The sequence below is a fragment of the Orycteropus afer genome, unplaced genomic scaffold (genome assembly GCF_000298275.1).
Source record: "Orycteropus afer afer isolate SDZICR_OR568_19922 unplaced genomic scaffold, OryAfe1.0 scaffold00456, whole genome shotgun sequence".
Classification (NCBI taxonomy): Eukaryota; Metazoa; Chordata; class Mammalia; order Tubulidentata; family Orycteropodidae; genus Orycteropus; species Orycteropus afer.
In genome coordinates, this window is record NW_006922043.1 from 1873202 (window position 1) to 1900247 (window position 27046).

Sequence of the window (27046 nt, forward strand, 5' to 3'; positions counted from 1 at the left end):
CATTGACCCATGTCACTTTGGTTTTGTATATTTCACTGTACGTAAATTATATTTCAATAAAATGCATTAAAAAATAAAATTAAATTAAAAAAAAAAGTCGAATTGTTGCTTTCAAACCCCTCTCTGAAGAATAATCCAAGTAACAGTATATTCCACATTTGGGAATACTGCTCCAATCCATATACTGAAAACTGGTTGCCACTGAGTTGATTCCAGCTCATAGTGATCCCATGCATTACAGAGTAGAACAGCTTCATAGGGTTTTCTTGGCTGTAATCCTTACAGAAACAGATCACCAAGTCTTCCTTCCATGGTACCTCTAGGTGGAATTGAATCAACAATCTTTAGACTAATGTTTAAGTGCAATATGCTCATTCATATACTAATATAAAAAGCTGCCAGCTTCCAATCATATGAGATCAAAAAGATAGCATTTGTCCAGGGAGAAAGCTCAAAAGGCAGGAAGGGATAGAAAAGAGGACAAATGGAAACAGGAAACACAAGGAGGAAGTAGGAAGAGTGCTGTTATTTGTAGACATTACAGCCAATGTCAGAAAACAAAATGTGTATGAATGGTTGGATGGAAAACTAATTTGCTCTGTAAACTTTCACCCAAATCACCATACAAAGTTTTGTTTTGTTTAAAAAAAGGGGCTCCTAGCTTTGAGTGGGATCCTGAGTAAAAGAGGCTTTGTAGAAAGTCAGCTGGTGGTGCATAAAGCACTTGGGCCATATGACTTGACAGGCCCTAAAATAAGAGAGGTATCTGTGGTGGGGAAAGATGCCATGTGGACCCAATAGGAAAATCATAGGGTTCTGGAACAAGGCCAGCCCACCTGCAGCAAGAAGTGTACATGGCCCCTAGCATGCTACTGGGCCCTACTAGAGATGGGGCACATTGACTACAGGATATCAAGTGACCCACACAGCCAGAGCTGACCATCACAACCTGGGTTCTGTCAAGTCCACTGAGTTAACAGTTGGGTGGTCCAACAGCAATCTATCAATTTTGTCACATCTAAGACTAGACACAATCAGGGCAAAGGGTGCAATAAGGCTGCATCAGCAGGTGACCCAAACTTCCTTGTCATATGGGACTCTTGCACCAGTATCTTTCTTTCAGCTCACAGCAATGGCTGTAAAGGGATACTGTTATGATGAAGTAAGTGAGGAGAAAAATGGCTGAGCTTGACTCAGATGGGTCAGCTTGGAAAAAGAGTGCAAGCTGAAAATGGTCTGTGGCTTCTCTACAGCCCTTTCAGACTAGCCCTGAAAAGTTGAAGCAAAGTCAATGGGCTTCAAGTGCTACATATGGTCATTCACTGTGTGTGTCCTCACACAAAGCGGGACAAGTAGGAGTTTCTACTGATCCATGGGCAGTGACAAATGACTTGACTGATTAGTCAGGGGCCTAGGTGGAAAACATTGGAAGACCGGGGATGAGGAGGTCTGGAGAAGAGGCCTGTGGATGGGTCTTGGAAGAAGCAAACAATGTGAATATCTTAGTATCATGTCTGTGCGCACCTGAAGGCATCTACATTGAGAAAGGCACTAAGCAGCCAAGTAGTAAATAGAATGGCTTTACCAGTTGACATAGGCCAGCCTCTGGCATCAGTCACCCTGGTGATGAGCCAGTGGTTTGTGATGATGGTAATGGAAGCATGGACCCAATAGCATGAGCTCCTGCTCAGCAAAGCTGTTCCCACTAGTGAAAGTTGAATGTGCAGCAAGTGAGACCTACACTGAGCCCTTGATATGGCACCATCCCTCAAGGGGATCACACAATCACTTGCTGTCAAGTTGATTACATTGGACCCCTTCCACCCTGGAAGGGAAAGTGATCGATCTTATCCTGAATGTGGTTTTGCCTTTGCTATGCACAGGGCTCAGCCACCCCAAAATACAGGGTTTACAGAATATGTGATGTACTGAGACAGGATACTACATGACATTGCATTGGACTAAAGAACCCACTTTAGCCAAGGAGGTGCCACAGTGGACACTGTGATCCACTGCTCCTATCATACTGCATCCCCCAGAAACTGCCAGCCTGGTAAAGTAGTAGAAAGTGAAACCACGGTGCCAGCTCAGTGGCAATAACACCTTGTGAAGATGGTGCCTTGGAACATCCTAGATGCAATTTGTTATGTTGTTGTTAGGTGTCTTTGAGTCAGTTCTGATTCAGTGACTTTATGTACAACAGAAAGAAACACTGCCTGGTCCTGCGCCATCTTCACAATCATTGATATGTTTGAGTCTATTGTTGCAGCCACTGTGTCAATCCATCTCATTGAGAGTCTTCTTCTTCTTCTTCTTCTTCTTTTTTTTTTTTTTTTTTGCTGACCCTCTATTTTACCAAGGATGATGTCCTTCTGCAGGGACTAGTTCCACCTGATAACATGTCCAAAGTATGTAATATGGGGTCTCATCAGCCTTGCATCTAAGGAGCATTCTGGCTGTACTTCTTCTCAGACAGATGTGTTCATTCTTCTAGAAATCCATGGTATATTCAATATTCTTCACCAAACCATAATTCAAAGACATTAATTTTTCTTCAGACTTCCTTATTCAATGTCCAGCTTTTGCATGCAGATGAGGCAATTGAATATATCATGGCTTGGGTCAAGCACACCTTAGTCCTCAAAATGACATCTTTGCTTTTTAACACTTTAAACAGGTCTTCTGCTGCAGATTTGCCTAATGCAATGCATCATTTGATTTCTTGATTGTTGCTTCTATAGGCATTGATTGTGGATCCAAATGAAATGAAATACTTGACAACTTCAAGCATTTATCATGATGTTGCTTATTGGTCCAGTCCTGAGGTTTCTTGTTTTCCTTATGTTGAGGTGTAATCCCTACTGAAGGCTTAGTATTTGATCTTCATCAGTAAGGTCTTCAAGTCATCTTCACTTTCAGCAAGTAAGGTTGTGTCACCTGCATATCACATGTTGTTAATGAATCTTCCTCCAATCCTGATGTCTCATTCTTCTTCTTATAATCCAGCTTCTTGGATTCAGTATATACATTGAATAAGTATGGTGAAAGGATATAACCCTGATGCATGCATTTCCTGATTTTAAACCACACAGTATTCCCTTGTTGTTCAAACAACTACCTCTTGGTCTATGTACAGGTTCCTCATGAGCACAATTAAGTGTTCTGGAGTTCCTGTTCTTTGTAACATTGTCTATAATTTGTTATGATCCACACAGTTGAATGCCTTTGCATAGTCAAAGATGCAATAGATGTAACCTATGCTCAAAACCAATGAGAATTATTTGATACTTTGTCCCTAATAGGTAGACTACATAGGTCTGGGAATGAAGAAATGAAAGGAGCAGTGACTACCACTTTCAGTGACCTACTTGGGAATTTTGTGCTTCTCATCCTTGCAGTACTAGCTAGGATCTAGGGGTCTATAGGTCCTGATTCCCAGAAGGAGGACACTTCCACAAGGAGACACAGCAAGCCATGGCTGTCACCCAGTCTATTTGGGCACACCTTGTGTGACATCAGCAGTCAAGGAAAGGAGTCACTATTCTGGCAGGACTCGTTGACCCTAATCAACAAGAATTTGGCCCCAGGGACAGAGGAGACTCTATTTCATAATAAGCTGACCCACTGGGATCTCTCTAAATATGTCTCTGCCCAATTTGATGGCATCTGAACAAGAGCAGCAACTTTGGCTTGTAAAGAGCATGGAAACCAGGAACTGAGACCTCTCAGGGATGAGGGTCTGGGTCATCCTGCCATATAAACCACCTAGACTAATAGAGGTACAAGCCAAGGGTAAGAAGAATCTTGCATGTGTAATAGAGGAGGGAAAGTATGAGTACAAGCTGCAGTTTATACCACTAACCTTCTTTCTGTAAAGCTCCCTGGGAAAAGACACCAACCAGAATACTAAAGGAGCTGCTCCCTGATGAGGCAAGTTCATTATACAAAGCAAATGGAGTCAAGCAGCACAAGGGGCGGACTGTAGTGGACACTGCTGCAGCAGGTGTACCTTTTAGAACAGGGCACCTATTTCTCAAGCAGTTGGGAAATGTTGCAGCTCACAGCTGGGTCCCTTCCCAGGGATTTCCCTTAGCCAATGGTAGCTACCCCTCCCAAGGTCTTGCCCCCTCCCTAGGGAGCAACCACATCCAATGGCTAGTTGGTATCCCTGCCTCAAGTAGAGATAATTCTCTCTGTGGGGTCAGCTAAGGCTCCTGTATTGAGCTCACCACCTCCCTCTGTTCAGTCCTCTGTCCCTCACACCCTCACAGGGCTGTCCCTGAGTCCACTCCCCCAAACCCTCCTGCATGCAAGCCTCCACCTCAGAGTCTGTTTCACATGGAAACTATCTATGACCTACCTCCTCCAGCCAGGAGGTAGGTAGGCAACTCTAAGCCAAGTGGGCAAGGGCCTAGAAATAAATGGTCCTTTTAGATTCTGACTTCACCTGGAGAAACCTTCAGCCAGGAAGCCATGTGGGAGAGTGTGAGGAGCATCCTAGATGGAGGCTATATGAAGCTTCTTTGGCATCAGGTAGACTGGGTTCAAGCCCCAGTGGTGCCATCTATAATTCTGTGGCTTTGCACAGGTCACTGTCCTCTCTGTGCCCATGTCCCACCCTCTCTAAAGTGAAGACACTAATAACTGCCATGGTGGGGTTTGAATATCAACTGAGCTAAGATTGCAAGCTCTACTCTGGCCATACTTCCTTGGGCATAGGAAAGCACCGGCCTTCACTTCAGGACACTAACCATGGTGGAGAGCTCACAGGTGCTGAGAATAGCAGGCCCAAGCCCTCTCTCTACAGCCCATACTCTGAGACCAGCCCCTAGGGGCCCTAAGCACCTTGGGGGGGGGCAGTTGTGGAGGAAGGGCCAGGCCTGTCCTGGTCCCCCAGCACTAAGGACTGGAGAACACCACAGTGTCTATAGGTGGGGAGGGAAATAAGTGGGAGCATAACTAGCCTACTGTGGAGTGGGGATTGGGTCTCCCATCCCTATGCCCCAGATCCAGCCTCCTGTCCTGTCCTTAGCTCTTCACAGAGGTCCTGGTGGGCAAGGAACAATGTACTCAGTGGCTCTACCAGCAGTGCTGAGTGAATGAATGAGTGAATGAATTAATGAATAAATAATTATGTGAGTGAGTGAGTCACCAGGTGAGTGGGCAGCTGGGTGAAAGAATGGATGGGTTAGTGAATAAATGAGATGCTAAATGAATGAATTAAAAGCTGAGTTAATGAATGAATGAGGGAGTGAATGAATGAGTGAATAACTAAATGAACAATGAGTCCCAAGCCCAGTGGTTTGGCTGTATGGTATCCCTGCCCCCCCAGCTTGCAGCCCACGCACCATGACGTTCAGGCCCTGGTTGGTGGGCCCCTGGGCCACGATGTACTCAATGCCAGTCTCATAGATGTCCATGGGCCTTCGATATTTGACCACGGTGCCAGCAATGTTGAAGTTTTTGGGGCTGTCCACCTTGTAGTTGCCATTGAAGAAGTAGTAGCCGGCTTCATCTGCGAGAGCTGACAGGGCAAAGGTGCCAGCTGGAGGGAGGCAGGCTGTGAGGAGGAGCCACCTCCATGCACTTGGGATTTGGCCACCGCTGGCCCCCACAGGACTCCCCTAACCCCAGAGGACAGGGAGCACATATCGTGGGGAGTCGGACATTGTCTGTGTCCAACACATGGCACGTGAGGAAAGGCACATCCCTATCAACCAAAAATAACCAATGAAGACTTGTCTAGACAACTGTAAATAGCTGGCCAGGGCCTCTGGGCCTTGTTACTCAGTTGCCTTTGAAGGAGCAGAGGGGCCACAAGGGAACAAGCCAACACCAGGGCCAGCACCAAGCCTGGCCTGGGAAATGCAAGGAGGCCACACTAGATGACAAATATCTGCCCCAAATATGGGACAAGTGTCTACCTGGTACAGCACAAGTGTCTGCCAGGTACAGGACTGGACATCCATCAAGTACAGGACAAGCATCTGCTAGGTATAGGATTGGCAGTCTACCTAGTATGGGCAGGTGTCTGCCACCTGGCAGACAGGGACTGGGCGTTACAGGATAGGAATCCATCAAGTACAGGACAGAGATCCTCCAAGTATGGGACAGATGTCTGTCAAATATGTGAAAGGAGTCTACCAGGTACAGGACTTAGAATCTGCCAGGTATAGGACAGGTGCATGCTAGGTATGGGGCAGATGTTTAACAGTGACAGGACTAGGCATCTGCCAGGTACAGGACAGGCATCTGCCAAGTATGGGACAGACATCCACCGGGTACAAGGTAGGAGTCCACCAGGTATGGACAGGTATCTGCCAAGTACAAGACAAGAGCGTCTAGCCTGAGTTGCTGCCAGCTCACTGTGTGACCCTGGGCCTGTCACTATCCCAAGAGGATGAGGTGAGGTCCCCCAGGCCCCACCCAGCACCCACACTAAGGACAATGAGGCCCTGGCATGGCTGGCCTGGGGCTGTCCCAAAGCTCTGTGCTCTCACTGGCCATGATGCCCTTCCTGCCTGTGCTGGCATAACCATGCTAATGACACCCTGCAGTCCACTCACCCAGACTTGGGGCAATCAACCAGGAGGTTGGCCAGGGGCACATTCCCAGTCGCCCCCACCCAAGGTGGGTGCAGGAGGACACTTAGACCAGAGTATCTTGGCGGGATGGGCACTCTGGGGCTGGCTCGAGCTGAATGAAAGTTCAGGACAGCAGGAACGTCCAGGCACACCCCTGTAGTCCCATCCCCTACCTTCCTGGGGGCTGGGACCTGGGGACTTGTCCTCCTTGAGACTGTGGAGAGCCAGCAGAGGCCCTGGGAGCTTCCAGGGCAGGGATGGGAGGAGTGGACTCAGCACTCGGGGACAGTGTGTCTTCCAAAGGGTGTCCTCAAAGCCAGTTCCAGGAACTGGCCTGCGGGAGAAGCAGAGTTCGGCCTCCAAATTCCTGATGCAACATGAACGGGGAGCCTGGTGCGATTAATTTACTATCAGACAGACATAGGGAGTAGCCCGCGTCTGCCTCAAAAGTACCCTGCACGTACTGACGTCAAAGAGTAACGCAAACAAGACGTCTGAGTTCAGTGCAGTGGGCCATGCCAGGCAGGGTAGCCATGCCACACCTCCAGGTATCTACACAGGGCGAAGGTCCAGCCCAAATCCAAACCCCGCTTCCTGACAGTAATGACCTTCCTTCCTGCGGCTTCCCCAGTGTATGAGGCTGTACTTGGTATTTCCATGTGTCTGTTTCAAGAATGAGCGTGCTGCAGCCAGCACTGGGAACACGATGTTTCCTGGCCTCACCGCTCACCCAGCAACACAGCAAGTGGGCTGGCCTCACAGAGTGTTCCCCACCCTTGGCCTGGAGCATCCCCCAGGGTGCTGAGGCTGGGGCCTGATTGTGGGCCTGCTGGGTACTGGGAACTGGAGCCCAGAGTGGGGTGCTCTGATCCCCAGGCCCACACCAAGGCACTCACAGGCTTTGGGCAGGGGCAGGGGAGTCTGGAGGCAGGGTCTAACCATTAGCAAAGATTCTCCCCTCCTGTAGCACCCCTTAGAAGGGTGGGTTTCCTGCCACCAGACCTGGCTCTCACAGCCACCCTGAGACCCAGGGAGGTGAGGCAGGAAAAGGGTGTGGTATTATATAAAGTGTAGGGCTGGGGGCTTTCTCTGCCTCAGACAACAACTTCCCTATACAGCCTGGGATCCCAGCCTGAAGCCAGCAGGACATCATCCTGGTTCCCACCTGCCAGAAGACCTCTGTAGCCAAACACAGGGAGGCTCACAGATGCCCACAGTTTCTTGCACAGCCCAGTGGGCCCTAAGCCCCTGCTGAGGAGGTATAGACACAGGTGCATTAAGGCCTACACTCTAGATTCATGAGGACCCTTCCAGAAATGGCCACCAAGACAAAGCTTACACTTTTGCAAATCGCCCTGAATCCTGGAACTGAGATACCCCATCCCCACAGAGGTCTAACTTCCTACCAGAACTGCATGGCAAGAACCACATGGCAAGAACTGCCCTGAAAGCCCCCAGACCTGAGTTTGAGCCCCAGCTTTACTACTCATTCACTCAAGACTGGCATGATGTCTGACCCCTCTCAACTCTAACCTGACCATCTCACCTCTCCCACCCAGGGCACAAGGCCTACCTCCAACACTTCAGCTTTTCCTGTGCCAGGGCTATGGTGACAGGAAGCTCACTACTTGTCGTCCCAACTCCTTCCCTTGGCAAACAGATCTGGTTCAAGATTCTTAACCACCTGAAGGTGAAATCTGCTTCCCTTTGACCTCCTCCACCCCCACCACTACCAGGCTGAATTCTGGCTCCTGGAGCGATGGCTGCAGGCCCACCCCTCTCCCACAGGGGGACCCCTGGACAAGTGCCCCCTTCTCTATCAGTACATTTTGCCCCCATGCAAACCCAAAAGCTCCAGCAAAGCAGGGTCCAGCCCCACTCACGCACCTAGGACGTCGGCGGACCGCTTCCGCTCCACAATCTGGATGTGTCTGGCACCGGCCGGGATGTGGGTCACCAGAGAATAGCCTGCAGGAGGGGCAGCGGTGAGCAGCTGGCAGCTCACCTGCCTCTGGCTGCAGCAAAACCCCTGGCCAGAGTGGCACCTGGGGAAGGGGTGCCATAACCATGCTAATGACCAGCCTAGCCCTTTGTCTGCCCTGAAAATGCACCCTGGATCGCAATGTCCCAGGGCAATCCCACCCACCCTCACCTAGCATCCTCTGCCTGAGCAGCTGGTTCATGGTCCCACAGGACATCTTGTGCTGATGCAGAAGTCATTCCCTCCAGACCCAGTATGCACCCAGGTTTACCCAGGATTCTGCTACCTTTCCCACCATGCTCATCATAAGTGATGCTCATCAGTACCCGCACAGCCCCTTCTGCTACTGACCCAAACCAGCTGCCATCGAGATGATTCAGAGCAATAACAGCCTGTGTGTGTCAGAACAGAACTGTGTTCCATACGGTTTTCAATGGCTCATTTATCAGAAATAAATCACCAGGCCTTTCTTCCAAGGTCTCTAAGCCTTTCCTGAGCACCAAGCCAGGGTCATTTGGGGGCAAGTTCAGCTGGCTTAGGGCCCATCATCGAGGCCCTCCATCAAATGGAAAAGCAGCCATGGAGTGCTCTAAGCAAAAAAGGAATCAGGGGTCTTGGGTCTGAGGATGGAAGAAAAGTTGTCTGCAGATGAGGATGGAGGCACAATAGAACAACACACCGCCTGGTGCTGCACCATCCCCATAAGCAGTCGCAGATTGGACCCTTACGATCCACAGGGTTTTCACTGGCTGATTTTCAGGTCACCAGGCCTTTCTTCCTAGTCTGTCTTAGTCTACAAGCTCCACTGAAACCTTTACAGCATCCTAGCAACATGCAAGCCTCCACTGAGAGATGGGTGGCAGCCGTACATGAGCTGCAATGACCAAGAGTTGAATCCAAATCTCCTGCATGGAAAGTAAGATTTCTACCACTGAACAGGCACTGCTTCCTAGAAATAAAGCCCCAGAAGGATGTGAATGTCTTCAGGGTGTGAGAGATGGTGAGAAGGGGCTCTCAGAAATCGAGTTCTCTGGGGGCTGCCTGATGCTCCTTTCACTGGTTCCTGTATGAGAAGTGGTGGTGACCACATGCCTTTGGGGTGAGCTCTCTGCCTCTCCTTGGCCCCCTACCCCCACCCACCTCTTATGGGACCCTGAAGATGCTGGCCCTGTCCCTCACAGCTAATGGTACTGTATTAAATGTTTAACAATTGCCTCAGGGTGCAGGGGGTAGGCATTGATTTGTAGAGTTGGCCAATTTCCATGGTGTAAATATTCCCAGCATGGTTGATTTCAAATCCTGAGGCCCCTGAATGCAGAATTGGGCAGAGATGTGCAGCAGTAATGCTTGGTATCTACACGCATCCCTACCCTTCAAAAGTTTGCTTTACACCAGACCTACCTGTTTTCACCAGCTGAAAGAAATCTGAAGAGGATTTTCACTTTTACAAAATAAAGGTTAAAAAGCAAAACCAGCATTCAGTGTTTGGTTTGCAGAGAGCTGTTAAAGAGGCAGCATGCACCCCCAGCAGTGAGAGTGGCATCGTCCCCAGGCTCATTCCCTGAGACCTACACTTTGCACACATTATTTCTGCCTTTCATAGACATGTGTTTATGTATCATTCCAGCTGTTACTATATGTTAGTGTTGTCTTAGGTTTTCTGTATTATTTAGTATAGTTTAGTAGGCTATTTTTTGGGTCTGGGAACGCTCAAAATTTTTCCCATATAAGTTAATGGTAATTGCTTATTCACTTTATGCCATTCCAGCTTACGGAGGTTTCATAGGGACATTCTACTTTTCCAGAGCGGCAGAAGCCTGCAGTATTTCCACCATACACACACAACCCTAAGCACAGAGTTATGGAGCACAGAAGTGAAATAGTTTCTTAGTAGGGAAGTAACGCAATCCAGAAGTGATGGCTCTGGGCTATTTATGACCTCTGTTCTTAGTATTATTAAATGTAGGTTTATATACCTTAAATTTTAGTAATGACTATTTTACAATCAGCTCATAAGACTCCTGAGCATTTAGTAATTCACTGTCATGGGCTGCACAGGCCCACCCCACTGTTAGCAAGCACAGGTGTATCAGGGGTGTAGTGTGCTCAGTGGTAAGAACCACAGACTCAGGAGCAGGCTGTCTCTTCTGGCTATGTGGCCTTAGATTAGTAACTTAATCTCTCTGACTATTCAAATCCATATAGCGGCAATAGGAGTACCTGCCTAGGAAAGATGTCAGGAGATGGGACCAAGTTAACTCATGTGGACATGGCTTGGGGCCCTGGCATACAGCTCAACAGTGGGTGGAACCAGGTGAGACAGTCCAATGCCAACCCTCTCCCCAAGAGTTCCTGAAGGGCATGCTGCATTTCAACTCATAGCAACCCTGTAGGACGGAGTAGAACATCCTCATAGGGTTGCCAAAGCTGTGATCTTTATAGTAGCAGACTGCCACATCTTTCTCCTGCAGAGCAGCTGGTGCATTCAAACTGCCAACCTTTTGGTTAACAGCCGTGTGCTTAACCATTGCGCAACCAGGGCACTTAGTAGGTGCTCAAAACAGATGTGCTGTCTGAACTGGACCCTCCCACATCTGTGGGCCAGAGCCTGAGCAAGAGAGGGAGGGGATGTGCTCAGGCCCCTTCCACAGTGATACCCCCACCCCATCCCACCCAGCACCCCTGTCTGGACCTATTAAAGACATATCCCTCCTCTCCCAGCCCCTGTTCCTCCTTGGTGGGTGCTCCCACTCCCAAGTCTCAACCAACCTCACACTCTCCAGGGCACATCTGCCCTGTGTTTATTCCCAGGGAATGGCTCTGCAGCCCCATTTCACCACTTGCCCCCTGGGACCTCCCCAGGCTGACACTAGCTCCACAGTTCTCTCTCATCTGAGGAGGGAAGTGATGTGAGGAAGCTGCTTCCTCAACTTCCAGGACACAGAAGTGTCCTGACAATTGACCCGAGATAGGCCTAAGGGGATGATAATTCTAGACAGACTGGGCCAGGCTCATTGGGGAACTTTGAGCAGGCCATCGGACTGTGATTCTCGTTTCCCCATCTGCTAAACGGGTTCAAGCTGCCTGGTCTTCCCCAGTCTAAAAGGTGTAATAAACAAACAAACAAACCCATGTGCCATCAAGTCAATTCTCACTCATGGCAACCCCATGACAATTTTCCCATAGGTTTTCCGAGGCCATAATCTTTATAAAAGGAGCCCTGGTGGTACAATGGTTAAGCACTCAGCTGCGAACCCAAAAGTCGGTTCAACCCACCAGCCACTCCACAGGGAAGAGATATGGCAGTCTGCTTCTATGAAGAGTACAACCTCAGAATTCCTATGGGACAGTTCTACTCTGTAACACATGGGATCGCCATAAGTTGGAATTGACTCGACAGCAACAGGTTTTGGTTCTGCTTCTTTACAAAAGCAAATCACCAGGTCTTTCTTCCCCAGAGCCACTGGGAGGGTTCAAACCATCAAGGTCTCTCAGTTAGCAGCTGAGGGCTTAACTGTTGCACCACCAGAACTTCTTAAAAAACTAAACTCACTGCCATCGAGTGATTCCAACTCACAGTGACCCCCATTGGGTTACCAAGGCTATAAATCTTTATAGAAGCAGACTGTTCCATGTTTCTTCCATGGAGCAGCAGGTGGTTTGAACCACTGACCTTTTGGTTAGTAGCCAAATGCTTTAACCACTATACCAACAGATCACCTTAGTGAGTATGATTAAAAAAAAGAAAGAAAGAAAGAAACCATTGCTGTTGAGCAGATTCCAACCCATAGTGACCCTGTAAGACAGAGTAGAACTGTCCAATATTTTCCAAGGATATAATCTTTACAGAAACAGACTGTCACATCTTTCTCCTGCAGAGTAGCTGGTGGGTTCGAACCACTGACCTTTTGGTTAGCAGCTGAGCGTTTAATCACTGTGCCACCAGGGCTCCTTAGAGGGTATGATGGTCCAGTTTAATTCCACGAGCACTTACTGAAACCCAGCAGTACATTCAGTTTGGCATTTGGCGATATAAGTGGCACTCCTCCAAAAGTATAAAGTCCCATCACATGTGTAGAACCTACCACCCACCTCCCATGAGGACTGGGCCAGAGGGGCTCTGGGAAGAGAGGGGCTCTGTAGCAGAGTCAGCCTGCAGCCTTCCTCACCCTGCTTCCGCTCTCAGAAACCTGGGTTCTAGAATCCAGCATGCCCACACTCAAACCTCATGTCTGCAGTGAGGACTGGGGCTCCTGCCTCAGTTTCCTCTTTCTTAAGTGTTGTTTAACATCTCCTGCAAGCTGCTGTCCCACCAGGTGCCCACTGCTGTATCTGGTATATAGGCAGTGCTCAACAGCTCATGACCCCTCAACAAAAGGGCCTTGCAGAGCACCTGGTCACCCACCTGGGCCCCAATGGAGAACCTAGTGGCCTTAGAAGGGAAGGAACCCTGCAGGCAGGGCAGGATCATACCCAAGCCCCTGGGTACCCAGACATGGTCCTAGCCTGACTCCCACGGCAGGGGCCTTACCCAGGTGGGTGTTCCCCTTGCGGTAGTTGCCGGTCACATGAGTGCAGCTGCTCCCGTCCCCCTGGCAGACGCCGCACTTGTCCAGAGTGTGGGTGGAGAAGAGCACCCCGTCACAGCCGATGGGCTGCAGGAGGAAGGAGAGGACTGCTGGGAGGCGCTGGGGCCTGCACCGGGCCGCCACTGCCCAGGAGGGTGAGTGGGCAGGCAGCGGGTTGTTGCGAGAAAAGCAGCAGAACATTTGCTACAACGTTTAACAACCTCACATTTTCCAGACACGCAAACCCCTCGCAGGTCGGCAAGCTTGCAAGACGTGCCATCGCGGGCGGGCACCATGAGCTGCCGCTGCCCGTCTATCGTGGTGCAGTGCAGGTCGCAGGGCTTGCTGGAGATGTGCACGTAGTCGTCTGGGGGCGACAGGGGCTCAATGCAGGGGAGACGAGAGGATGCACAGATGGGCAAACTGAGGCTGGGAGAGTGAAAAGGACTGGCCCAGGGTCACATGGTAGAAATAGACCAATAAACAGGTGGCCTTGTCCCAGCTGTTCTGTTCCTGTGTAAATGGGGGGCAGCTCCAGAGACCCTTAGGGGACTTCCCCTCTGTAGGTGAACTGAGCCAACTCTAATCCTGGGCTGCTGGCCCTGGACCCCCAACTCCAGTACTTAGCCCATGGGCAGGGGAAGCCACTCATTCACAAGGTCTACCTGAACCAACTGTGCCCCTCTGCCCCCTGAGAGAATGAGGGAGGGAAGGAGATGGCCATTCTACACAGCCCAGTCCCACCGACCAGGTGGCCAGACCTGTCTGGGATCCTCTGGATGTGTCCCTGAGCCCTATCCATGCAGTGGGGTCAGGGGGAAAGTGACCATTGGCCATAGAAGCCACATCAACGGGGACCACTTCAGGTGATATCATGGGGAAGAGGACAGCCTTGAGAGACCCAGAGTTTATTCTTGGCTCTGAAGCTGACTTCAATAAGCCCCTCTCCCTCTGTGCCTCAGTTTCCCCACTTGTCCACCCAGTTTCTCTCATCCACTGGACGAGGATATTACTCTCTGTGGCCATGCCCCTCCCTCCTGAGAGAGAGAGATGACCCCTCAAGTGCAGGGCTAGGTGCTGGAGGGCCGCCCCCACACTGCCCCTGCCCAGCGGGATCCAGGTCACAGGTACCAGGGTATAGGGGCTTCCACTGGTACGTCCGCCCGTTGTACACATGGGAGTTGAAGGACACACACTGCTCCTCGCGGAAGCTTCTCCCGTCCGCCGGACACTCCTGGGAAGTGAGGAGACAGGGAGGGAGGCACAGGGATGAGGCCAACAAAGGCATGCTGTCCAGGCTGAGCAGGAAGTGGCTGAACAGGGGCGTCACACTGGGCCCAGCCCACGAGTAGTCTCTCCTTCTGCTCACTCCTTGCTCTCTCAGGAAGGAGAGGGGACCAGTGGAGGGGTACCAACGACCCTCAAACACCGACTCTGTGTCTACCTTCCTCCATTTTCCCCAAGCATCATTGAATGGAGGAGATCCCAGACATAGTTTTGCCTGTGCTTTAAGCTTGGGGCAGAGACCTGGTCTGTGGTGGTCATGCTGGGACAGGGCTGGCACACAGTGGACACCCCTGCATGTTTACAGAATGGCCTTGGGGCACGAGGTGAGTTTCACAGAAGAGTCGTGATTCAGTGACTCATTCATTTGGACCCTGGCTGCACTGTCCCAGAGGGAGCCAACCAATGACCCCAGCACAGGGGCTGTGGCCTTCAGCCTGCCTTCAGCATCAAACTACCTGCACATGTGCACACACAGGCATCCCAGATACACACAGACACATGACACCAGGACACACAAGACACCCACAGAGGGAGCTTTGCCCTCCTGCCCAGGCACGCCCTGGAGCCCAAACCCCAAAGGCCATCTCCCCTCTGTGCCAGGCAGCCCTCAGACAGAGTGGTTGAGTTTCCATCCCCTAGCTGAGGGCTCCCTATACCTCCCTCACAACTCCCTCTGGCTCTCGGCTCCTCTGTGGTTGAATTGAGGAGCCATGAGGCTAGGTGTTTGGAGAGTAGACAGTGGCCAATCCAATTGTCTTATGGGGAGGGACAGGGAGCCCAGAACTCTGTCCCTTCTCCCAGTAGGTGACCCATGTGGGGCTTCGGGAGACACACGAAGCTGCAGCTGGAGCCCCCAACTCTCTACCAGTAGAATCAAGTCTGTCCTGTCTTGGCCATGGTCCCCCTGCCAGATCCAGAGCATGTGGAAGACACATAACAATACTGGTCTAATTCTCATGGGTGGCGGGTTTGAACCCAGGGCCCAATCCTTCCTACTTCAGCTGGAACATCAATCTGTTCCACAGCCTCTGTTACAGAACAGGTCCAGGATGGAAGGTCCAGAAGACCCTTGAGGGCCTTCTAAGGATAGGAGGGAGGCCAGCGCTGCCCTAGCCCTTAGGCACCCTCACCTGTGCTCTGCATAGCTGGAAGCGCTTGGATGTGCCGGTGCAGGTCCTGTTGCCAGCGCCCGCGACAGACTTCCTTCTGGTGGGAAGACATAGACTCTGAGCAGCCGAGTGGCTGGTCTGCAGGCCTCATCCTGATCCAAGCAGGGCCTCTCAACTAGCCCAAGGCCTCTCTGATTTCTCGGCCAAGGGTGCTCCCTCCTCCCCACTCAACTCCTGCCCCACAACCAGAACTGACTTGGTCTAGGAAGTGTTCAAGGTACTTGACTGTGTTTCTCACCCTCTCCCCAAGGGAGGGAAAGAGGACATCCCCAGCACAGAGCACAGGGCTGTAGCACCAGAACGAATAATAGCAATTACACAATCATAATGACGACATCCACCATGCATTGGACCTATGCTGAAGTGTGGACACACACTGTCTCATGGGTTCTCAGGAATGTGAGATGGGCTCCAGCATGACCTCCATTCTCCAGAGGAGGAAACTGAGGCTCAGAGATGTTCAGTGACTTGCCCAAGGTCACACAGCTAGGCAGTGCCAGAGGCAAGACTTGAACCCAGGTCTGCCCAAATGTGGAGGCTCCTCACCATCTTGCCTAACTTCTCCCCTGTCCATTCAACTCAGGTCCTCAGAGGAGAAGGCTGATGGGCCTCTCCCCTCAGTGGTAGCACCCTGGAAGTGGACCTCCTCGCTTGGAAAATGGCTGTGCAGTGGCCTGGGAATACGATGAGTCCCAGGACACTACCACCAGCCCAAAAGAATCAGTGGGAAGATGTCATTGCTCTATGGATTGTGCTGCCCCCAACCTGAAACCCAACCCAGCCCAAGAGCCCCATCCAGTTATCACCACCCACCTACCTCCCAGGCTGTCCCACGGTCCCCACGCTAGCCGCGCACCTCTGCTGCAGGCAGTGTCGCTCCTGGGACATCACCCCACCCCCGCAGCTGCGGGAGCATGCCGTCCACTTGGTCCACTCCCCCCACCAGTAGGCTGTAGCGTCCGCACCCCCCTCCAGGCTGTTGGATGTTGGGCTGTTGTCCTGGGGAGAGGCCCCCATGGAGAGTTAGAAGATTTTGGAGCCTGCAGAGGGGGTTGCCTGCCCCATGCCCATGGGCATCACTGCTTCTTGGGTGGGCCAGTGGCTGGGCTGCTTGGCAGCCTGAAGTCAGATCCCAGGCAGTCTCAGAGGGAACTCTGAGGCTGTGTGGCTCATAGGTCCTCTGGATCTTAATACCTGGAGTGTGTTGGGAGCTTGGTGAGACCCTGAGCCACACCGAATTGCTTCACTTTCTCTCCGCAGGCAGCCCGGGGCAGTGTGGGGGTCCCCAGGACACAAGCCCGCCCATCTCCAGCCCTCACCCCAGGCCTGTGCTGGGCCCTCAGCCCTCTCTTGCTACCTCACTCGGGGTCAGAGTGACCAGAGCCCCAGGTTAGGAAGTGGTCTGATGGCTCTGTGAAGACAGGGTCCTGGGGGCAGAGGCTGAGGTCTGAGAAGATATTCAGGACCCTAGACATGTGTTTGCCCCAGGCCTGCTACATAGCCCCTGCCAGAGCCAGTACTCTTGGGGGTGACCACAGTACTGGAGGGAAGGGCTGGCCTGGGCCCCAATGACGCAGCCCCACTCACCGTGGCCCCAACAGGTGCTACTACCCCAGCCACAAGCGCCATGGCCAGCAGAGACCAGGCCCAATGTGCACATCGCCGCCATCTGCCATCCATCCTAGGAAGCAAGGCCACTGTCACTGCCAGGCCAGGCCCCAATGCCTCTTCCTGTGACCAGGGAAAAGCTCTCAGAGTCTCCCCAGTCCTCAGACCACAAGGTTATCTGGAATCAATTGGTAATGGCTGCTGGAGGGCCCTGCTGGAGATCTCAGGTGGGAAGAGCTTAGTGGGTGATTGGTGATGCCTGTCATGGTTCAGGCCACAGAATGGTGGTATGCATGCTAAGTATTTGTCATCCTAGACCTCAGGGTGTACAGAGAGATGTCAATTTTGAGACCCTGAACAGCTGAGGGGCATAGGCACAGGCCTGGGGAGAGGTTGTCTGAGGAGAGAAGAGGTATCAGGTGAAATAACCCGAGGTCTTGACTCAGCTCCCATCACCATAAGCGGTAGAGCCGCCTGATACATGAGCATGTCTCATGCCTTCCAGGCTGTGGGATGATGACCCCTTGCTGGCATGTGGGCTCTGGAGGGCTCAGTAATATGTGTATACTTGGCCCAGCCCTGCCCCTCCATGGCCTCAGTTTCCCCACCTGCCCCCTGCGTGGCACCAGGGCCTTCCAAGAACCCACAGCCCCACCTTCAAAGATGACCAGCCTGTGGTCAGGAGCCCCTGTCTCTCCCACAAGGCCCCAAACACCTGCAGAAGTGAGGCAGAGCCAGGCTCTGAGAAGATGGGCGGGGGCACAGCAGGAGGCACAGCTCATAACCCAGTGTCCTCCTTCCCCACACATCATCACTTCTGGCCCAAAACACTTGGCAATCCCTGCTAGGGTCAAATTGACTGCCTCACCTTTGAGGGGTGCCCAGTATTGTGGGTCGTTGTCCCCCACCCCTGGTTCTCCAGCAAGGATCCCTGCCCTCAGGAGGGAAGACAGCACCTCTGCGGCCTCTCTCTAGGGCTTGTCTTAGGTCCTACATGCCATTGGCCATCTCATTACAGAAGGGGTATCAGATCCATTTAGCCTTATAGCCTGGGGCCCAGAGAAGGGAGCCAATTTGTCCAAAGCCACACAGGAGGCAGTGAGAATAGAGCAAGCCCAGGGACTTTCCCGTCACCAGCTGATTCCAGGGCAGGAAGGTGAGAAAGTACTCCCCAACCAACTCCAAATCAGCCCCTCTCCCTCTTACCAGCCCCTAAACACCTGCAGATTACCAGGAATAGCACCCCACGAGTTCCCTGACTATCTGGGCAGCCATCCACTCTGGAGTTTGGAGCTTGGACCTTGAGACTCTCACCCAGCAGCTGCCTGCTTGCCTGCACCCCCACCTCACACCCTCCCCCACAGGTCTCCATCTGCATGCACCCCCACAGGGGGCCCAGGAGGCCCCATGGGCTAACTGGTGCCCACTCCTGCCTGAGGCTGAGACAGGTGCGGAGACGGCCCCACACATGGTTTTCATTAAGGCTCCCAGACACCACTGGCTTCCGGCCAGGCCGACTCATGCGGGAGCCATCCTCCTGGGGGCCAAATGCACTGGCCAGCCAGCCTGAGAGGCTGCCGTGCAAACGGGGCTTCAGGGGCCCCAGGGCTGGAGACCCCTTCCCACAGCCTGTTACATAACAGTTCTCCCAGGGGTGCTGGGTGCCTCTAGCAGTGGGCTGGCCCAATGGCTGCACCTGGTGCCCAGAAGGGCTGCTGTGTGAGTCAGGGATGGGGGAGGCAGCCTACCTGGCCAGGGTCAGCAGGTTGTCCTCCTCCGGAGAAAGGGCGAGAGTGGCTGGGGCAGGCAGGCGCCAGGTGCGTGGGGCGGTGCGGGAGGCACAGTCCTGGGCTTGCTCCCCTCCTCCTCCCCGAGCCTCCTCCCTCTCCCACTTCAAAGAGCATCCAAGAGCGGGTTTCCCAGGGAGGGGTGCACAGCCCAGTGGCTGCGGCCAGCCTGGGCCGTCTTTATAGCTGTCAGGCAGACAGGGGAGGAACTCACACTTCCCACCGCGCTCCCCCTCCCGCCCGCCCGCCCGCGGGGCCTGGCGCTCACTTTAACCCGCTCTGTGCCTCTGGAGCCTGGCCAGGCCGGCCCAGCTGCCTGCTGGCTGCCGTGGCCTGAGCCGCAAGCAGGGCGGCCGGCTTCACAGGGCCAAGACTCAGGGCCACATATTGGGGTGGCCAGACAGAGTGACTGAGGTCACAGGGGAGGTGGGCAGTGGCACAGCGAGCTGGCGCTGCCTGTCCCGTTTCTTTCTGGGGAGTAGGCCCAGTCTCTGACACTCAGAGATTAGGGGAAGAGTCCAGTCTGATCACTCCATTTTACAGATGGAGAGCCTAAGGTCCAGCAGGGAACCGTGCTCCGAGACCTCCCATCCAGCCTTGGAAAAGCTCATAGAGGCCCCTACAGAGCCACAGCAGGTGGAGGGACTGAGGGGTTCCAGCAAGGGCATAGCCCAGGTTCTGGGGGGCACAGGAGTGCCCACAGCCTGCTGAAGGGGCCCAGTCAGGAGTGAGGCTTGGGAGTCTCTGCAGATGTTGTCACCAGCTGGGCAGGCACAGCGGCTGGATGGGCCTACGCCAGCTGAACAGCTCCTGGCAGAGCAGGGCTGGGACTCTGGGCCTTCTTCCTGCTGAGTCAGAGCCCAGAGCCCAGAGCCCATAGTGGAGAGCCCAGAGATGGAACCTGGAGCCCAGAGCCCAGAGCCCAGAGCTCAGAACCCAGAACACAGAGAGAGCATGAAGCATAGAGCCCTGAGCCCAATGCACAAAACACAGAGCCCAGAGCACACAGCCCAGAGCCCAGGGCCCAGGGCCCAGAGCAAAGCAGACACATACAGCCACACTCATGCCCCTACAGCTCTGGGAAGACCCCAGGTTTTGCAAGACTGCTCCACAGTGAGCCAAGCACCCATCTCACACACACCAGGCCCCTACCTCCCTGGGTAAGAGGCATCTCATGTTGGGGGTTAGAAACCAGGGCCACACCTCTTAAGACATTCTGAGACCATTTCATCCATCCCCTTGCCTCCACACTATAGATTCACAGCGTCCAATTAGTGGTGCCAGGAAACCCTCCTCCTTCCATCCTCCATGCTGGAAGAAACGCTGCAGGCTCCTTCACCCATGAGAGAGTTCTCTATGTCTGAGCGCTGACATTGACGGCCTAAAGGAACACAGCAGTGATAATAGCGATTTTTCTGATGTACCAAGAGCTATGAGGTCAGCATCTTTTTTATTCCCATTTTACAGATGTAAAAACTGAGGCTCAGAGCTGGTCAAAAGGCCTGCCCCAGGCCTCCAATTGATAAGACCCTATCACTCTTGTTTATTGTGTCCCTACACCCAGAACCCCAGCATCCTTCCTGAGTGATCTCCAAAGGCTGGTCTCATTTTCCCACTGAGGGTGACTGGGATGCTCAGGGTTACCCAGCCTGACAGAAGGATGAAGACTAGGAGGCCCACACTGCCCCCTGGAGCCAGCATGCTGAAATGCAGACATGATGGGACCTGGTATACCTGACTAGCACACGAGCGTGCATGTACACCTACAATCACACCCACAGACTCACAGGTGCACCCACTCTGGGACTCTTGGGGACACACAGGGGCTGGTCCTCAATCCCGAGGCTCCCGCCCTGCTGAGCCGCTGGGGCTCTGCATCCCTGGCAGGGTCCCCAGGCCCTCAGCACGCTGGCCTCCAAATCCAGCCCATGCCAGGGTGACTAACGGTTTCCCTAGGGAGGGACCCTGCAGCCAACCAACACAAACACTCCCCCCAACCCCCACATCTTCTCTTGGCTCCGGGACACAGAGGCCCTCTGCCAACCACCTGGGGGACAGGCTTCAGGGCAGCCACCCCCTCAGCTCTGTGACCCTCTGCAGGTGTGTGACTCCCCCCGCAACCCAAGCTGCAGCTCAGGGCCAGCCTCCCATACTCCACTTCTGGGAGCCTCCAGGCTTCTCCCCCAGGACACCAGAACACCCAGACTCCAGACTCACCCAGGGGACACTATGACTGCCACTTGACCCACAGTGGCCTGGGGTCTTCAAGGAGGGAGACACCAGGAAACAGCAAAGGGATTAGGGTGGAGAATGCAAAGCAGACCTGACCAAAGTCTGATGTCCTACAGGAGTCAGGCTAGGAAGGAACCATTGGGCCAGCTTAGACTTGTCCAACCAGGCCAGGCAAGGGCTCAGGTCTTAGAGGAGAGTCTTAGGGTAGACTCAGCACCTCCCATCCCTACCCCCACCCCCAGTCCACAGGTACTCACTGCCCAGCCTGTGCAGGAACCAGCTTCCCCAAGTCCAGACACTAGGAAATACCCTCCCCTACATTGCAGAGAGGAGCTCTGGTAGCATAGTGGCTAAGACACTTGCCTGCTAACCAGACGGCTGGCGGTTCAAACCCACCAGCCACTCCTCGGAAGGAAGGTTGGGCAATCCTACTTCCGTAGTGATACTGCCTCAGAAACCCAAGGAGGGGTCGCTATGAGTCGGGGTCGACTCGACGGCACATAACAACAACAACAACACATTGCAGAGGACCAGGCTGGTCCCAGGGTCCATACATGGCTGCTGGCCATGCCACCTTGGGCCATGCCTCCCTGGCCAGCTGGACAAGGTCAGGGGCTCCCCTTTTTTCAACACAGAAATCTCACAAGGATACCTACAGGGTGACTGAGACAAACATAGGCTGGGTGCTATTTGCCCCTCCCCATCCTCAGCAGCCCCTGGAACTCCTTCTAGGACCCAGGATCCTCTGGAGTGTCCTCTAAAAGCCAGTGGAAAATCCACAGGCTCCTTCAGGGGCACTGCTTGCGTAGCTGTGCCCCCTGAGACCCCCCACCCTCCCATGCTAGGGCCATCACTGGGTGGTCACCCATCCAGGGAGCTCCATCTCCCTTCACCCACCCTGCCTAGGGCCTTGGAGGTGCGGGAGCCCAGAGGAGCAACATCTCCAGGTACAGACTCCCCTACCCGGCCTTCAGATGTGATGACACCACCAGCTGCATCAGGAACATGTGAACCCAGCCCTCTGGACTCCTGAGTTCAATCTCCACCCCACCTCTCTCCAACTCTTTGCCTAGGCAAGGGCTGGCCTGTCTGTGCCTCAGCTTCCTCATCTGAGAATGGGTAACAGTGCTCTCCCTGGAGCCCCTAGCTTTGCCTGCCCTGATTTATGGGCACAAGGGAGCTTTGGTGGCATAGTGGTTAAAGCACTCATCTGCTAACAAAAAACATCAGTGATGTGAACCCACTAAGCCACATCACAGGAGAAAGATGAGACAGTTTGCTTCCATAAAGATGATAACATTGGAAACCTTATGGGGGCAGTTCTATTCTGTTCTCTGGGGGTGCTATAAGTCAGAACCAACTCCATGGCAGTGGGTTGGGTTTGGGCTTTTCTTCTGCAAGGATTGACAGCCTTGGAAACCCTATGGGGCAGTTCTACTCTGTCCTAAATGATTGCTATAAATCAGAATCAACTAGATAGCAGTGGGTTTGGTTGGATCTTTAGTTTTCAGGGGCATCTTTTTCTGCAAGGAGTCCTGGTGGTGTAGTGGTTAAGACCTTGGCTGCTAACCAAAAAGTCGGCAATTTGAACCTACCAGCCACTCCATGGAAGAAAGACTTGGTGATCTGCTCCCTTAAAGATGCCACAGCCTTGGAAACCCTATGTGGCAGTTCTATTCTGTCCTGTTGGGTCACTATCAGTTGGAATGGACTCAACAGCAACAGGTTTGTTTGTTTTGTTTTCTTGTTGTTGTTTATCTGTAAGAGCCTTCCCTTAAGGGCTGATCAGCTCAGAGAGGAGAGCCTTAGAGGTAATGGACATGTGACAGGCAGGTGGTTTTTTTTGTTTGTTTGTTTGTTTTGTTTTTTAATTTTTTATTGTGATTTGGGTGGAAATTTACAGAACAAATTCACTTTCCATTCAGCAGTTCACATACACTTTGTCTCATGACATTGACCACAATTCACCACAATGCAACAGCCCCCCTCCCCCTCCCTCCCAATAGTTACCTCTTCCCTGTGTCCATCCCTCCATGCACCCCTGCCCCTGAGCTGTCTCCCTGTGCATAAACAGCCCTTCTTTCTCCCAAGATTGTTCTCTCTAAAGAGTGTATCTACCTCAGATAAAAGTTCAACTCATATGCCTGTCTTTTGTTTGGCTGGAAGCCACAGGTGTGGGTTCAATTCCAGACCTGAAGGGCAGCTAGGGGCCATAGTCTCAGGGGTTCCACCAGGCTCTATCAGACCAGCAAACCCGGTCTCCCCCCCCCCCTTTTTTTTTTCCAAATGATTTTGAGTTCCGTTCCACATCATTCTTCCTCTCTATCCAGGATCTCCTACATAGGTCCCCTTCCGAGTGGTTGACAGTGATAGCCAGGCACCATCTAGTTCTTTTGGTCTCATAGTCTTATAGGCTGTGGATTGCATGGTGTACCAGTCACTAGGACTAATTCTTTCCATGAATCTTTGGTTTTCTTCCTTCTTCTTTGCTCTGGATGAGGAGAGGCCCAACATTGCATCTAGATGGCTGCTTGCAAGCTTTTAAGATCCCAGTCACTACTAGGTGACAAGCAGGTTTTGACACAGAGAAGCCATGTGGGGGGACATGGAGTTGGAACCAAAGGGGAGGTCTGGGATCATGGGGCACCTTCGTTCAGCTGTGGGTAGGGGCTCACCCAGCAGCCAAATGGGGGTAGCCTCTGAGTTCCATTGCCTCCCCTGGTCCCCCAAGCCCTCCCCAGCACACATGGCATCCCCTGTGCCAAGCCTGCCCTGGCTTAGGCTCAGCTACAGGACTGACTTTCCTGGACCCCAATAGCCCTATCAAAGCCCACTCATGGCAGGCCATGGGCAGCAAGAGCCCGTGTGCCATGCCTAGACCTCATGTGGACTTCTCTGTCTCCTCTTCTCTTTCCTCTGTTTTACCAGGAGCAGTGACAGTTGATTTGAGGTCAATTGGAGACTCTGGCCTGGGGGCAGGAGAGGGCTTAAGCGAGGGCCATGCCTGGTCTGAGGTCCCTTCCTACCAAATCTAGGCAAGGCTGGGGTGTGATGCTAGCTTAGAGTGAGCTCATGGTTGCACCAGGGAAGTCAGCCTTGCAGCCAGACGGGCAGGCCACCCCTAGTGCTTGTTGCTGCTGGTGTCCTGGCCTTTGCAGGCTGCCCAGGTGACCCACAGAGCTGGTTATCAGGGAGACACGAGCAAATATTTCCCAGAAAAACTGAAAAAGCCATTGAGGGTCTTCTGCCAACACCAGCTCCCAGAGCTGTGTCCCCAGCAAGCTCCTCCCTACCATGAGTCACATTCCTGAGGATGGCAGGTCCCCTGGCTGGCCAGTGTCACCTTGGGAGATCCAACATCGATAGAGTCCAGATTCCTGGGTCTTTGAGAGAAACTGTGGGTGCAGTTGGTGGTGGCTCCCTGTAGGACACCCCTCTCAGCCATACTGAATGGCATTCACCAGTCGAGGGTGGAGCAGGTAACAGCAGCTCCGGCCCTCATACTTGTGTCCCTGGGACCCCCACAGGCCAAGCTCATTTACTCTGTGAATAAAGAATGAGACCTTCTCTGGAGGGGAAGGATTCTCCATGGTGACATGTTTGTGCCCTTTATCAGTTACTCAACACACATCTACACAGTGTATGCTGAGGCCCTTGGTGACACAAATGGCTTGCATTTGGTTATTAACTGAAAGATTAGAAGTGGAACCTCCCCACAGGCACTGCGGAAGAAAGGCCTTGTGATCTGCTCCCATAAAGATCACAAACAGGAAAACCCTATGAAGCAGTTCTACTCCGACACACACAGGGTCACCATGAGTTGTGATTGACTCAATGGCAATGGGTTTGGTTTTTGGTTGGGGGGCCAGGTGTGCTGTGATCTTTTGTTGTTGTTGTTGTTATGTGCCATCGAGTCAGCCCCAACTCATAGTGACCCCTCCTTGGGTTACCAAGGCAGTATCACTACGGAAGTAGATTGCCCAACCTTCCTTCTGAGGAGTGGCTGGTGGATTTGAACCGCCAGCCTTCTGGTTAGCAGTCAAGTGCCTTAGGCACTATGCTACCAGAGCTCCTGATCTTTTATGTGTGTCTATTCACTGACCCTTACAGCAACCCTCTGAGATTGTCACCACCGTGAGCTCCATTTCGCAGGTGAAAAAACAAAGTCTCAGGGAAGGAAGGGTCATACCAAGGTCCCAGACCTGTTGGTGGGAGGGGGCCCACCACTTAGTGCCCTGGGGATGGCCTGAGCGGTCAGTTTCTGCCATTCTGATTGCATATCATGACCGCAGCCCCAGACACACATACACACACTCGGTCACACAAGGACCCTCCGGCTGCTGCCTGTGAAGCCGGGCCCCCCACCCCACCAGGTGCAGGACGCCTCCATGGACCCCCCCCAAGAAGAGTGAGGCACAGGGCCACTGGGCTCTGGATGACCGGGTGTGGTGGGTGGACCCTCAGAGTGTGGAGGACACAAATGTAACAGCTGGCTTGGCCATCCCAGGCAGGCAGACAGACAGCTGTCCAGGAGGTGGGACTAGCATTCCACTCATTTCAGTTCCTCTATAAAACCCAGGCCTCTTGCTCAGTGCTCAGGGGAGGGCTGGAGTAGGTCCGTCCTCATCCCCTCCCTCAGCAACCCCCACCCCCCACTCCCATGTAGCTGCTGGACCAGGGGCTTCACAGCCCCAGATTGGCCCCTGTCAGGTCCCTTTGGGCCCGGCGCCATCTGCTGGGAGGAGGAGGGATGCTGTCCAGGGGCTGCTGGAGGCTGAGAGGGGAAACTAAGTCATTCTGAGACTGCTCTGAGTGTGGGCCAGCCAGGCACTGGGAGCAAGGGGGAGAGAGGGAGCATAGAGGAACAGCTGGCTCTCGAGCCCTGAACTGGGATGGGTTTGCCTGGGTGCCTGAGTCAGTGCCTCCCCTGGGCCTCACTCCACAGCTCTGTAAGATGGGGAGAGCAGAGGCCTCTGCCCCACAGGCTGCCGAAAGGGCCCAGCGGGAGGAAGCATGAAAGGAGCTTGGCACGGAGCCTGGCCTGCGGCCAGTGCTAAATCCACGTCCTGCGTGTAAGCGGTTTTCAAGACACACACACAGTGGGGGGCTCAGGGAAGGGGGCCCACATCCAACCGGGGGTAGGGATAGGCAAGCATGGTCAGGGAGTCCTGACCAGAGCCGCCACAGACCAGAGTCTGGACAGCATGCAGCCTTGGGGGTCTGGTTTGGCTGGAGCCGGGAGTATGTGAGGGGCAGGGTTGGGGGAGGCAGAAAGGCAGTGCAGAGTTTTGAATGGCAGGCAGGGAGGTGGGGCCCTAAGGGACACGGGTGCCAGCTCCTACCTCGGCTGGCTCAGAGCCCCCCCAAGTTGAGTCTGCTCCCAGTCTGGCCCCATCCTGGCCCCCCTCGTGTCTCAGGGGTAGCAACGCCCCCAAATGCAGCCAGTCTGTCTCTCCCACTCTGTCTCCCCACTTCCCTTGCTTCAGGGAGAGCAAGGGTCATTTCAGTCCTGTTCTGAGCTGGATGCCTTCCCCAAGGCCAGCTGGTCTGCCTCCAGGCTCCAGGTCTCAGAACAGAGCTGCACACAGGCCGCCCCTATCCCGCCCCATCCTGGGCTCCTAGCCCCACCATGGGGATGGCTCAGTTCCAAACTTGCACGCACAGGTTCCTGGGCTGCCTCAGACCTAGCCACCTGTCTGCCCCTTGGGCCTGCCCCTCCGCAGCCCCCTTCCTCCTTAATCACCACAACACATGTGCAAGAGCTCCTTCTCTGTGCCAACCCCCACCCCCACCCCCACCCCCATCATGTCCCTTCCTCAAGTGCACAGTG

General features: G+C 53.3%; 1 protein-coding gene across 1 annotated transcript in view; it reads right to left on the reverse strand.

The window, feature by feature from the left end:
- ADAMTSL2 (ADAMTS like 2) overlaps positions 1–17269 on the reverse strand; it is a 49432-nt gene extending 32163 nt beyond the window's left edge. Inside the window, exons 1-8 of the mRNA XM_007954305.2 lie at positions 17177–17269; positions 16446–16588; positions 15551–15626; positions 14265–14367; positions 13355–13500; positions 13097–13220; positions 8472–8552; positions 5349–5524 (exon numbers count right to left, since the gene is read on the reverse strand). Of these exons, the coding sequence (XP_007952496.1) occupies positions 5349–5524; positions 8472–8552; positions 13097–13220; positions 13355–13500; positions 14265–14367; positions 15551–15626; positions 16446–16588; positions 17177–17269 (942 nt within the window). The remainder of the gene's footprint in view (positions 1–5348; positions 5525–8471; positions 8553–13096; positions 13221–13354; positions 13501–14264; positions 14368–15550; positions 15627–16445; positions 16589–17176) is intronic.
- Positions 17270–27046: the final 9777 nt, after the last annotated feature.